Genomic DNA, 14,826 nt, shown 5'->3' on the forward strand with positions numbered 1-14,826 from the left:
TAATAGAGGAAACAATCTTGACAGGGCCTTCCGAGGGTGAGGCTGTTCTTATTCCTCGCATTCCCATGATTCCAATCGATCTGTTTTTTCAATTTAAAAGATTGCAATTCCCAATTCGATTAGCATTTGCAATCACCATCAACAAAGCTCAACGGCGATCACTAGAAAAATGCGGTATAGATCTTTACGGATTGTTTTTCCCATGGACAATTATATGCTGCATGTTTTAGAGTCTGTAAACCGGACGATCTGTTTATATACACAGACAATGGGACTGCAAAGAATACTGTATTACAAGAGCAACACGAAACCTGGCTTGCGGCGGAAAGAGAAAATAAAAAAAGAATGCTTGTCGAGGAATTACCAGAGTATATCAGAGGAATTACCAGTTGTATATCCGCAAGTTTTACGCAGTTAGAAATTAGCACCTTGCAGATGTGTTGCTGGGACACGTTCTGGAAAAAAAACAAAAAAGTAAAGATGAAAAATTAAATAAAGAAAGAAGACAAAAACTAAAAAAAGGTAAACAACTAAAAAAACTAAAAAGGAAAAGAAAGAAAAAAACTAAAAAACTAAAAAACTAAAAAAAAAAAAAAATTAAAATTAAAAACAAGGGATTACAAGAATTCAAAAACCTTAAAAAGAAAGCCAAAACTTTGAAGCTTAGTAGATATCATTGTTAGAAATTGGACTTGCTTTAATAATAAAATATATTTGAAAAAACTGCAATAGAACACAAGGGACGATGAGAATCCATATATAGAAGCCTGCCGCGTGCCTTGCTGTATACTGTGTGCGGTTAGAACAAAAGGGACAATGAGAATCCATATATAGAAGCCTGCTGCGTTGCCATACTGGGGCCCGGTGGTGAAGCCGCCGGGGCCCAGCTAGTATATATATATATATATATATATATATATATATATATATATATATATATATATATATATATATATATATATATCATGAAAAGAGAAATCACCAATGCTACAGCACAAACACACACAAAAAAAAAAAAAAAAAAAAAAAAAGAGACAGAAGGAGAAAAGGAAGACTGTTTTCCTAAATTAGTGATTAATATAGACCAGCACTTGAATGAGGCCTTAACCCTACTCATCCATACAATCACATAGGTCAAACAGCATAGCCACACACAATCAACCATAAAGAATAATCCATGGACAGGCAGTCATGTCGTCAATAAGTATAAGTCGTCATTTACCGAACAATAGAAAAAATAATATAGACAAATAATTCAGAGGCAACACCCAACATAAGGGCTCATCAGGAGAATACACTGGCCTATATAGGGTTTCGCCACTCTAAATTCTCTACCCAGCACAGTGTTGTGGCTACCACAGAATATCCATGGCATCCCCGCGTCAGGTATCACCCCCAAAATACATGCCTATGAAAAAAAAAGCAAATGTAAAACAACCAAGTAAAACCAAAACAAGCTTATCTTGTTAATATATCCCTCCCTTTAGCAACAATAGGTAAACTAAATATTATAAATTTTACCAAATCACAAATATTAACACATTGCAAAAAACCTGAATGAACTAAACAATTATAGAATTCATCTTTACCATGTGGCTAATTTTTAAAAAAAATCCGCTCAATTATAAACACATAATAAAAGATTAGAAATTTAAGACAATAAATAAAAAGTTCCCTTTCCTATATTGGACTTATTGGTCACAATTCCGCTCCTTTTCACATCCGTCAAATATAAACCAGGGAAAATTTGAAAATTTATAGTCTATACCAAGGAGTGCATATTCACAACATTAAAATTGGGTAAGGCAAATACGGTATTTGGAATGTCCCACAAACCAACGAGAAATGATAAATCCCAAGAAGCCAATTTGTCAACATATGGCTGACTAGACTTTTACGCAAGCACAAGATGCTCCACCTGAAATAGCTGAAGGGTTGCTATAATTATCAAAAGCAGATAGCACTATCATTGTATGATGGTGCATGATGGATTCGAACCAGAGAAAAAAAAATCAAACTTTAGTAAATGAAGACAGCTTTGAATTAGCTGATAATCAACGAATATTGATTCAGCTTCTTCTAAAATGGAATAATTAGGAAAAAGAGGACCTAATGAGAGCAAAAGTGTTTAAACCATGTGAATGCAAATTTTTGACTAAAGTATTTTTATCAACTCTTATTTGCCCTGACATATGATATTTTATATAAATATGAGATATACACAAAACTCTTTTCTCGAATTTCATATTTATGCCGACGCATAATAACTGATACAGTTGAAAAACCATATATATACGAGATATGTGGTAAGCAGTTCTTTTTAAATATTATTCATATATCAAACCATTTACCAGTTCACTGAGGAAAAAAAAACAACTGCTATGTCAATTTTGCGATTCATCTTTCACTCCTAGTTGCCACTTATCTTACCATTTGAGAGTTCATACTCCAGAAAAGCCTCATATATATACATTAAATAAAATTAAAACAATTTTTTCTAAATGAAAGTAAGGAGCAACATTAAAACTTAAAACGAACAGAAATTACTAATAATAATAACAATAATTTATTGTTAACGAGAAAAAAGAAAAAAGAACAGCAAAAAAAAAAACACTCACGTAACAACACAAAAAGAGATAAACATGAACCATAGGTCGAATACTATTGATATATATTTAGTTCAGATTGCACGCAAGAGGAAAATTAACAATTCTGTCGTAACGCTCTCGGAATTTGGTGGCGAGGATATCCATTTTTTCACATATTTCAAACACTCCATAGCACCTAGAACTGTAACTGTTTCGTATCCAAATGGGTATACATAGAAAATATTTGCAAAACCGAAAAAACGCTGAACGGATCTGTTAACGGTCACTTTGAGAAAATAATCGCCACACTGGTATTAGGAAAAATATATGCGGTGCAAAAAAAGAATTACATAGGCGACCCAGTGTTCGTTTATCAAATTGGCCTTTCACCCTAGCAAGCAGCCCATAGGATTTTCTCAGTTTCTCCTTCAGCAAATTTACAATAAGTGTTCTAGTAGCTTTAATAGAGCTCCCAAATGGGAGACAAAGATACTTGATTGAAGAAGATGCAAATACAGTAATAGGGCCAACTTGAATAGCCGCATTTGGGGATTGTTGGGAACCCGAACCGAAAACAAGAAATTCTGTTTTAAACGTGGCAACTGAAAGTCCGACTCCGTTCAAGGCAGTGCAAACACTATCTACAGGCTTCTATAATCATTGGAGGTCATCAGACAGAAGAGGAATATCATCCGCATATGACAACTGACTTGCATCTATATATGGCTCAATTAGATATGGTGGTAAATGGCGAGTAGCCGAACGAATAGCAATATTAAAAATCACAGGGCTTAGCACTGAACCTTGTTTTACTCCATGATGAACATTAATACAGTTACTCACATGGCCTCCTGCTCGCACTCGAATTGAAGCTTTTCGATACCATGTCCACAGACGTGCACAAATGTAAGGGTCCACACCACTTCTTAGTAGAGATAAAATCCCTTGGGAATGTAGAATCTTATCAAAGGCTTTAAATATGTCCATAGCACAAACGTAAAGATTCCTTTTCGAATGCTTATGACGTTGAAAAATCACAAGAAAAGCTGCGTGGGCATTTTGGACATCAAGACCTTCACAAAACCCAAACTCTTGGTCCCCGTGGTCAAACTTATGACCAATTTCTCTATATAATATCTTTTCAAATAGTCTTCCTAAAACTGAGCATACTGTAATTGATCTATATGACTAACAAGATTTTGGATCTTTATTTTTCTATGGGACACACGTTACTATATCTTCACACAATGCATCCGATACATACTGTTGAGCAACCAATGCCTGAAACAATATTGCAAGATGTTCAAATAGTTCAGGGGTTCCATGAACCAAATGTTCGGGCTGAAGACCATCAGACCCTGGTGCTTTTCTACTCTTCAGAAATCGAATCAGAGCCTCAATTCGTGATGGAGTGATTGTAACCAGATTACGAGTGTGGTCAAGTTTTGAAATATAGTTTTCTAGGGTTTCTCGAAACCTAATATCCAATGGTGGGGGATCATCAGAAAGTAAAGAAGAAAAATATTTTTCCCATGACAATATATTAATTGGATTATGCTGTGAAGAAGGTGAAGAAATAAATTTAGATACACATTTCCAAAGCTGTTGGGGATTATTACGGATATCATTTGATAGGCTAGAAACTTGCCTCTGCTTCCATCGGCGAATAGTCTTTCTATATTCAACCTTAGTAGACTTCACAATACAAAAAATATATCCGGTCTTGGGGCGATCACAGTCAACCCAAATTCTGAACCAATGCTTATGATGGTTTTTAGGTTTTTGCAACTCCTCATCTTGACTCCATCCTTTCTTTCGGGTCCCACCACGAATGATTGTACAAGGTACCACGGGAGCAGAAGAAACTTTCAGTGAATGCACGATTTCTGCTAGGTAAAAATCTAGATCAAAATTATTACCTTTTCTATTTGTTGATAATAGGTGGAACGGCATTTTAATTTTAGAAAGCATAAAATGAAGACTACTTTGGTAAACCTGGATATTTATACGATCCCATTGGCTTCTCACAAACCACTTAGGCTTTCGATTATCCAATTGAAAAGGCAGATCTATATGAAACTTCAAACTCAGGTGGTCACTTATTAATATATCGCTAGAAACTTCAACAATTGCGCACTGTAATTCAGGAAGTTTTGTAAAAACGAAATCTAAGTCAGAAGTAGATCCAGAATTATGCACATAAGAAAAAGTTTTGACTTTGTGATTACCGAAACACCACTTGGGAGTGATGGTAGCAACATTTGCAAAAAAAGTGCAGAATCATCTTTAAGATCTGTGTTAAAGTCACTGCAAATTAGGAGTGACTTATTAGCTGCCGTAATTTTGTGAAGTGTCTCAGACAAAGATGCCCATGCTGATGCATATTTACGACTTGACTCCTCATTTCGGTAATTTGTGGGCATATAGACACAAACTAAAACAAGGTAGCCTAGATCAACTGACACGTAAAAATCAGAGGATTCAAAATAACTGCTATTGAACTGTTTACGAACTGCTATTACGAGACCACCAGACGGAAGACCTGATGTCGCCTTAGTAGAAACCACAAAAAACTTGTGTTCTGTGGATACCTCCAGAATTGAAACATTATCAGCATTTATAAGATGTTCAGTAAAGCCCAGAATATCATAAGTATAAAGCAAGTGCTCAAGAGACCTTAATAGTCTTAAGTATAATAAAAGTGTTCAAGAATTATATGAAACGGGCTCTTCCTCCTCAACGCCTCGCTCTTTACGCTAAAGTTTGAATCTTTCTCTTAACTCTACTTTTTAAAACAGTAAAAAACTTTAGCGTAAAGAGCGGGGTGTTGAGGATTAAAAGCCTCTTTCATATATGGAGTAATTTCTGTTCGTTTTAAGTTTTAATGCTGCTCCTTACTTTCATTTAAAAAACTTGTTTTTTTATTTAATTTCTGGATGTTTTTGAATTAATGAATGTTTGGATCTTGGCTCTCTGCATATAAATAATTAAAACGAAATTTGGATATTAATGTTTTTTTGGCTAAATGGCTTTATCATATTTTTAATCAAAAGATTCTGAGAAAAAAGGAGCGAGGGAGGAGGCCTAGTTGCCCTCCAATTTTTTGATTATTTAAAAAGGCAACTAGAACTTTTAATTTTTTACGAACGTTTTCATTAGTAAAAAATATACGTAATTTACGAATTAACTTACGTAATGAACTTCTAAAGCTTAAATTTTGTCCCAATTCCGTAAGAATGACCTCTGAATCACAAAGGCCGTAGAATAAATAGTTGAAATTACTAAAAATACTTTAGCGTAAAGAGTGAGGTATTACGAAGAGGTAAACCCCTCATGTGCTTAATAAGTTATGTTTGTTTTAATCCTGCTCCTTACTTTCAGTTGAAAAACTTTTCAGATTTCTTTTTTCATTGTTTTTTCAAATAATGTTAGAAAATCCTGCGCCCCTTTCATTGAAATTCTCTTCCCCCATGAGAAGTTCCTCCATGGAAATATCCTCCAACATAACCCCTCCCCTCCCCTCAACTCCCCCCCCCCCCTAAACCAAGAAAAACCCTGAAATCGTCTGTACACTTCCCAGTAACCATTAATATATGTAAACACAGGTCAAAGTTTGTAACTTGCAGCCCCTCTCACGGGGACTGCAGGGGAGTAAGTCGTCCCCAACGACATAGTTATTAGGTTTTTCAACTATTGTAAATAAAATGGCTATTTCAGATTTTGATCCGGTGACTTTGGGAAAAAAATGAGCGTGGGAGGGGGACTAGGTGCCCTCCCATTTTTTTTTGTCTCTTAAAAAGGGTACTAGAACTTTTAATTTCCGTTAGAATGAGCCCTTTCGTGACATTCTAGGACCACTGATTCGATAGTATCACCCCTGGAAAAAAAACAAAAAAAAAAACAAATAAACCCGCATCCATGATCTGTCTTCTGGCAAAAAATGCGAAATTCCACATTTTTGTAGATAGGAGCTTGAAACTTCTACAACAAGGTTCTTTGATACGCTGAATCTGATGGTGTGATTTGTGTTAAGATTGTATGACTTTTGAGGGGTGTTTCCCCCTATTGTCTAAAATGAGGCAAATTTTCTCAGGCTCGTAACTTTTGATAGGTAAAACTAATCTTGATGAAACTTATATATTTAAAACCGCCATTAAAGTGCGATTCTTTCGATGTAAATATTGGTATCAAAATTCCATTTTTCTCTAACAAGTTCATTAAAATCAAAAGATATAAAAAGTAAAATACATTTTCATTAACATCTAAGATTTCCTAAATATTAAGATTCTTTAGAATTTCCTATAAAACAGTCGGTTACTGTTCCTTTAATATGTTTTGCAGGTTCATGATACAGTAACTCAAGTTACAAATACCAGTGATTTTGCTGCTGTTACTGATGGAGTTTGTATGCAAAAATGTTACGCAATTTTGAAATGTGGTCATTTATGCCAAAGAATCTGTCATTTTGACGACCGAGATCACCTTCAATATAAATGCAACGAAACTTGTGACCGATATATCTGCTCTGAAAAGCATCAATGTCCTAGGAAATGTTTCGAAGAATGTGAAAAATGCATAATTAAAATTGAGAAAACTTTACCCTGTGGCCACACAGCCACGTTACCCTGTTTTGTTGATAGTTTAGACTACAAGTGCTGGGTTATGGTTGAAGAAGTTTTACCAGATTGTGGTCATCTTATACAACAGCGATGCCAATACAGACAACTCTGTGCCAATTTTTCTGCCTTTTGCAGTAACCTTTTTGCAATAAACACATCATGCACAGTAACCTTTTGCAATAAACAATGCAATATTCCATTACCCTGTGGACACCAATGTACCAGACAATGCCACGCAAGTGTAAGTATTACGCTGAATAAATCATTTTCTTGTAAATTAATTTTGTTGACCTTTCAATTTTTATTGAATATAACAATGACTTGGCTTAAGGAATGGAAAATTAATTTTGACCAACAAAAAGGAAAGAATTGATGTAATAACCGGAAAAAATAATACTACTTGTTTTTAAACTGCCTTCGACTACAAAAGAAACTTCCGAAAGCCTTAGCTATTGTGATTGTTCCATCTAAATTAATCTTAGAGCAAATGTTAAGATATTAAGAACAACACTTTTGACGGTGTTCGGAAATGAATCTGAACCATGGATGGTTCAAAATATCTGTTCAGAGCTGAAGATGAAGGTATGTTGATATGAAAATATGATACTTTTCTGAGAAACTGATGAATATATTAGGAACTTATTTTTTGACCATAAATCCAAATCAAACGGACTGGATGAATAATTTACTTAATTTAAATACATCTTAAATATAACTTGAAGAAACATCATAGTTATTTACGCTATGCGAGGCCCCACTGATAGAAAGCTTAACGTTGTTAAGAAACATTTTATGAATGACGGATTATGGGTTTTTAAGAAAATCATGTTCTTAAGCTATTCATAAGGGAGTAAACATGAAATAGTACATAAAAATAAAGGTCATGGAAAAAATTAAGTACGGTCAAAAATAAGCTATTCCTGCAATAGGCGAAAAGTTTGCAGTATTCAAACACTTTATAACCTGGTTGTTATTCAAAAACTGATCCCTGTCTTAAATCGAAATTTTTTAATTGTTGAATGATTTTTACCATTTGATATTTTATAAATGTTTCGTATAATATTTGAATTTGAAGGTTTTTCGTTACTACATTCCCGAACATATTAAGCTCTTATTTCCAAACACAGTATTTTCTCAGTTACATTCTTGAACTTATTAAACTCTTATTCAAAATTAAAACATAATAAATTTTCACGCTGTCTAGTTTCTATTTATGTTTCATGCTATTATTTTCTATTGTTATTTTGATGGATCCAAGAAATTCTGTATATTACTTACAGTTAAAACTTTCAATTACAGTTGTTTTTGCCTTGAAGCAAAGAATTTTATTCTTTTTATATTTTTCGACTACAAAATATTTAATTCACTGTGTATTTTATTTATTCTTTTATATTGTCAGTTTACTTTTTCAGCACTATTCCAAGTATGATTTGAGAAAACTTATATTCCTTTCAACGCATATGAATTTGTTTCAATGCCGATGAAGCCTTAGTTCCTGAAAATTGTCTTTACTAATGCTTCCTATTTAGTTTTATTTTTCTTTGGTATATTGGGTTAATTCATCTTCTTATATATTTGCTTTGTTTCAGAAGTTTTATCTTTTATATTATTTTAATTTTTGGGTTGGATAATACATAGATCAAGACTTAAGGGCCTAACCCCAGATTCTTTATGATTTTGATGATTTTATCACAATTAATCATCATTTCGATAGTGTTAGAGTATTTTCTTCTTTTTCATACTGTTTGACGAAATTACCCATCTCACTCCCCCCCCCCAGGGCCTAAAAAGATAATCTCTTCACAAAATATTTTAAGATTACCAAATGGCTATGATTGCCAGGTAAGGGATATCTGGGTTCTTCGTTGGATATAATACGGGTTCCTACCTTTTTTTATTTTTCAAAACAGGTCGTTTTATTGTTTCTCTAGGTATTCCTGGAAAGACGGGTGAATAGAATAATTAACATTTTTATTTCCAACGCATATTTATTATTTCTAGTTTGATTTTTTTTAATTAAATTCTTAGGACGATCCTGAACATAAAAAATACGTCTGCAAAGAGAAATGTGAAAAGAAAAACAAAGGATGCAAAGGAGATCATCGATGTCACCGATTATGCTCTGAAGATTGTTTGAAGTGTGAGGTCGTCATCAAAGCTGCATTACCTTGCGGACATGAGGCTAGAATAGAATGTGGGGCAGATATTCAAAAGCACATCTGTACTGTTGAGGTTAAGCAGGTTTTCCCAAAATGCCAACATACCATCACTAAACCATGTCATAAAGTTCAAGAATATGTTGACTTGAGTGAATCCATCGATGATTCTAAAAATCAGGTAATGTTTCTTAAAGAAAAAAAAAATGAAAAGCTAAGCAAAAATAAACGTTCATACTATCCTTTACCTTCTCATCTTCACCGTTTTTGCAACTAAGAACTTTCCAAAACATTTATTTTTAACTGTTTTACTTTTCCAATATTTTACAACATTTACATTCACAACATTAAGATTGGGTAAGGCAAATACGGTATTTGGAATGTCCCACAAACCAAAGAGAAATGATAAATCCAAGAAGCCAAATTGTCAACAAATGGCTGACTAGACTTTTACGCAAGCACAAGATGCTCCACCTGAAATAGCTGAAGGGTTGCTATAATTATCAAAAGCAGATAGCACTATCATTGTATAATGGTGCATGATGGATTCAAACCAGAGAAAAAAAAATCTCTGGAAGAAAAAAAGCGAAAAAAACCCATATGAGATATAAATATAAGATATACACTAAACTCTTTTCTCAAATTTCATATTTATGCTGACGTATAATAACTGATACAGTTGAAAAACCATATATATACGAGATATGTGGTAAGCAGTTCTTTTTTAATATTATTCATATGTCAAACCATTTACCAGTTCACTGAGGGAAAAAAACAACTGCAATGTCAATTTTGCGATTCATCTTTCACTCCTAGTTGCCACTTATCTTACCATTTGAGAGTTCATACTCCAGAAAAGCCTCATATGAACATTAAATAAAAAAAAAAGTTTTTTTTAAATGAAAGTAAGGAGCAACATTAAAACTTAAAATGAACAGAAATTACTCCGTATATGAAAATGGTTTTCCTCCTCAACGCCTCGCTCTTTACGCTAAAGTTTGAATCTTTCTCTAAACTCTACTTTTTAAAAGATAAAAAAAAATATCGTCAAGAGCGGGGTGTTGAGGATTAAAAGCCCCTTTCATATACGAAGTAATTTCTGTTCGTTTTAAGTTTTAATGTTGCTCCTTACTTTCGTTTAAAAAAACTTGTATTTTTTATTTAATTTCTGGATGTTTTTGAATTAATGCATGTTGGATCTTGGCTCTCCGCACATAAATAATTAAAACAAAATTTGCATATTAATTTTTTTTTTGCTAAATGGCTTTCTCATAGTTTTAATCGGAAGATTTTGAGAAAAAAGGACAGAGGGAGGAGGCCTAGCTGCCCTCTAGTTTTTTGATTACTTAAAAAGGCAACTAGAACTTTTAATTTCTTACGAACGTTTTCATTTGTAAAAAAATTATCCGTAACTTACGAATTAACTTACCTAATGAACTTCTATATTCGTATGTTTTTATTGTGTATATGAGGGGGTTCACCCCTCGTCGATACCTCGCTCTTTACACTAAAGCTTAAATTTTGTCCAAATTCCTTAAGAATGACCTCAGAATCACAAAGGCCGTAGAATAAATAGTTGAAATTCCTAAAAATACTTTAGCGTAAGGAGTGAGGTACTACGAGGAGGTAAATCCCTCATGTGCGTCATAATTTTTGTTCGTTTTAAGTTTTATCCTGCTCCTTACTTTCAGTAGAAAAACTTTTCCTTTATGGAAATATCCTCCTACATAACCCCCCTCCCCTGAACTCCCCCCTCCAAAAATCAAAAAATCCCCCTGAAATCGCCTGTACACTTCCCAGTAACCATTACTATATGTAAACACAGGTCAAAGTATGTAACTTGTAGCCCCTCCCATGGGAACTGCAGGGGAGTAAGTCGTCCCTAAAGACATAGTTATTAGGTTTTTCGACTATGGTGAATAAAATTGCTATCTCAGAATTTTGATCGGTGACTTTGGGAAAAACATGAGCTTGGGAGGGGGCCTAGGTGCCCTCCAATTTTTTGGTCACTTATAAAGGGCACTAGAACTTTTCATTTCCGCTAGAATGAGCCCTCTTGCGACATTCTAGGACCACTTGGTCTATACGAGGACCCCTGGGAAAAAGAAAAAAAAAAACAAATAAACACGCACCCGTGATCTGTCTTCTGGCAAAAAATGCGAAATTCCACATTTTTGTAGATAGGAGCTTGAAAGTTCTACAGCAAGGTTCTCTGATGCGCTGAATCTGATGGTGTGATTTTTGTTAAGATTGTATGACTTTTAGGGGGTGTTCCCTTCTATTTTCTAAAACGATACAAATTTTCTCAGGCTCGTAACTTTTGATGGGTAGGACTAGTCTTGATGAAACTTATATGTTTAAAATCAGCGTTAAAATGCGATTCTTTTGATGTAACTATTGGTATTAAAATTCCATTTTTTAGAGTTTTGGTTACTATTGAGCCGGGTCGCTCCTTATCTACAAATCGTTAGCACGAACTGTGATAATATATTCTAAACAGTTTTTCTCGAAAATGTATATTATCCAATCTATTGAGACTTCATGCTAAATAAAATCTTTTCACCTACAAAAATACATGCAAAATAATTTTTTTCAAGCTTTACAAACCTTTAGTCCTTAACCCTAAAAAATTCATTAAATTCAAAAGATATAAAAAGGAAAATACATTTTCATTAACATCTAAGATTTCCTAATTATTAAGAGTTCTTTTGAATTTCTTATAAAACAGTCGGTTACTGTTCCTTTAATATGCTTTTTCAGGTTAATGATACTAACTCAAGTAACAAATACCAGTGATTTTGCTGCTGTTACCAATGGAGGTTGTATGCAAAAATGTTACGCAATTTTGAACTGTGGTCATTTATGCCAAAGAATCTGTCATTTTGACGACCGAGATCACCTTCAATATCAATGCAACAAAACTTGTGACCGATATATCTGCTCTGAAAAGCATCAATGTCCTAGGAAATGTTTCGAAGAATGTGAAAAATGCATAATTAAAGTTGAGAAAGCTTTACCCTGTGGCCACACAGCCACGCTACCCTGCTTTGTTGATAGTTTAGACTACAAGTGCTTGGTTATGGTTGAAGAAGTTTTGCCAGATTGCGGTCATCTTATACAACAGCAATGCCAATACAGGCAACTAAGTGAATTTTTTTCTTTTTTCGTGCCCTTTTGCAGTATTCCATGCAATATTCCATTACCTTGTGGACACCAATGTACCAGACAATGCCACATAAATGTAAGTATTAGGCTGAATAAATCATTTTCTTGTAAATTCATCGTGTTTACCTTTCAATTTTTATTGAATGTAACGATGACTTGGCTTAAGGAATGGAAAATTAATTTTGACCAACAAAAAGGAAAGAATTGATGTAATAACCGGAAAAAAATAATACTACTTGTTTTTAAACTGCCTTCAACTACAAAAGAAACTTCCTAAAGCCTTAGCTTTTATGATTGTTCCATCTAAATTAATCTTAGATCAGATGTTAAGATATTAAGACCAACACTTTTGACGGTGGTTGGATATGAATCTGAACCATGGATGGTTCAAGATATCTGTTCAGAACTAAAGATGAAGATATGTTGATATGAAAATATGATACTTTTCTGAGAAACTGATGAATATATTATGAACTTAGTTTATTGACCATAAATCCAAATCAAACAGACTTGATGAATATTTTACTTAATTTAACTACAGCCTAAACGTAATTTTATAGAAACATCATAGTTATTTCCACTATGTGGGGGCCCACTGATAGAAAGCTGAATGTTGTTAAGAAACATTGAAAATTTTGCTCTCAAGCTATTCATAAGGGAGTAAACAGGAAAGAGTACATAAGAATAGAGGTTCTGGAATAGATTACTTACAGTCAAAAATAAGGTGTGTCTGTAATAGGCGAAAAGTTTGCAGCCTAAAAAATCCTGATGGCGGCTCAAAACACTGATCCCTGTCTTAAATCAAAGTTGTTTCATTATTTAATGATTTTTACCATTTGATATTTTATAAATATTCCGAAGGATTTTTCAATCTAAACGTTTTTCGTTACTGCATCCCCGAACATGCTAAGCTCTTATTTCCGAACGCATAATTTTTTTAAGTTACATTCTTGAACATATTAAGCTCTTATTAAAAATTTAAACTATAATAAATTCTCACGCTGTGTAGTTTCTTTTATGTTTCAAGTTATTGTTTTCTATTGTTATTAAATAAAAAAAACAAGTTTTTTTAACTGAAAGTAAGGAGCGACATTAAAACTTAAAACGAACAGAAATTACTTCGTATATGAAAGGGGCTGCTTCCTCATCAACGCCCCGCTCTTTACGCTAAAGTTTGACTCTTTCTCTCAACTCTTCTTTTTAAAACAGTAAAAAAACTTAGTGTAAAGAGCGGGGCGTTGATGAGGAAAGGGCGTTGATGAGCTACATGGCTTTCTCATAATTTTGATCGAATTATTTTGAGAAAAAAAGAGCGGAGGAGGAAGCCTAGTTGCCCTCCGATTTTCGGTTAATTAAAAAGTCAACTAGAACTTTTAATTTTTTACGAATCTTTTTATTATTAAAAGATATACGTAACTTATAAATTAGCTTACGTAAAGAACTTTTGTATTCTCTGCTTTTATTACATATATGAGGGGGTTCGCCCCCTCGTCAGTACCTCGCTCTTTACACTAAAGCTTAAATTTTGTCCCAATTCATTAAGAATGACCCCTGAATCACAAAAGCCGTAGAATAAATAGTTGAAATTACTAAAAATAATTTAGCGTAAAGAGCGAGGTATTAGGAGGAGGTGAGCCCCTCATATGGGTAATAATTTCTGTTTGTTTTAAGTTTTAATGCTGCTCCTTACCTCCAGCTGAAAAAAAGTGTTCATATTTATTTTTTCATTGTTTTTTTTAAGTAATGCTAGTAAATCCTGCGCTCCCTTCATGGAAATTTTCTTCCCCCATGACAAATTCATCGATGGAAAGTTCCCCCAGCATATCCCCTCTTCTCAACCCCTGCCCCCAACCAAAAAATCCTCCTGAAAACGCGTGTACACTTCCCAATAACCATTGCTATATGTAAGCACTGCTCAAAGTTTGTAACTTGTAGCCCCTCCCACGGGGACTCTGGGGGAGTAAGTCGTCCCCAAAGACATAGTTATAAGGTTTTTCGTCTACGTTGAATAAAATGGCTATCTCAGAATTTTGATCCTTTGACTTTGGAAAAATAGTTAGCGTGGGAGGGGGCCTAGGTGCCCTCCAATTTTTTGGTCACTTAAAAAGGGCACTAGAACTTTTAATTTCCGTTAGAATGAGGCCTCTCGCAGCATTCTAGGACAACTGGGTCGATACAATCACCCCTGGGAAAAAAAACAAACAAACAAACAAATAAACACGCATCCCTGATCTGCCTTCTGGCAAAAAATACAAATTTCCACATTTTTGTAGATAGGAGCTTGAAACTTCTACAGTA

The 14,826-nt window shown here is 34.0% G+C and overlaps 2 protein-coding genes across 6 annotated transcripts in view; both read left to right on the forward strand.

The window, feature by feature from the left end:
* The window catches only part of LOC136031435 (NFX1-type zinc finger-containing protein 1-like), a 71,556-nt gene extending 58,957 nt beyond the window's left edge, over positions 1 to 12,599 (forward strand). The window contains exons 6-8 of the mRNA XM_065711012.1: positions 6,930 to 7,448; positions 9,236 to 9,544; positions 12,124 to 12,599. Coding sequence (XP_065567084.1) covers positions 6,930 to 7,448; positions 9,236 to 9,544; positions 12,124 to 12,159 — 864 coding nt within the window. The 3' untranslated portion in view covers positions 12,160 to 12,599. The remainder of the gene's footprint in view (positions 1 to 6,929; positions 7,449 to 9,235; positions 9,545 to 12,123) is intronic.
* Positions 1 to 14,826, forward strand: part of LOC136031433 (uncharacterized) — a 509,032-nt gene that overhangs the window by 444,945 nt on the left and 49,261 nt on the right. The window lies entirely within an intron of this gene.

Source organism: Artemia franciscana, chromosome 9 (assembly GCF_032884065.1).
Source record: "Artemia franciscana chromosome 9, ASM3288406v1, whole genome shotgun sequence".
NCBI lineage: Eukaryota > Metazoa > Arthropoda > Branchiopoda > Anostraca > Artemiidae > Artemia > Artemia franciscana.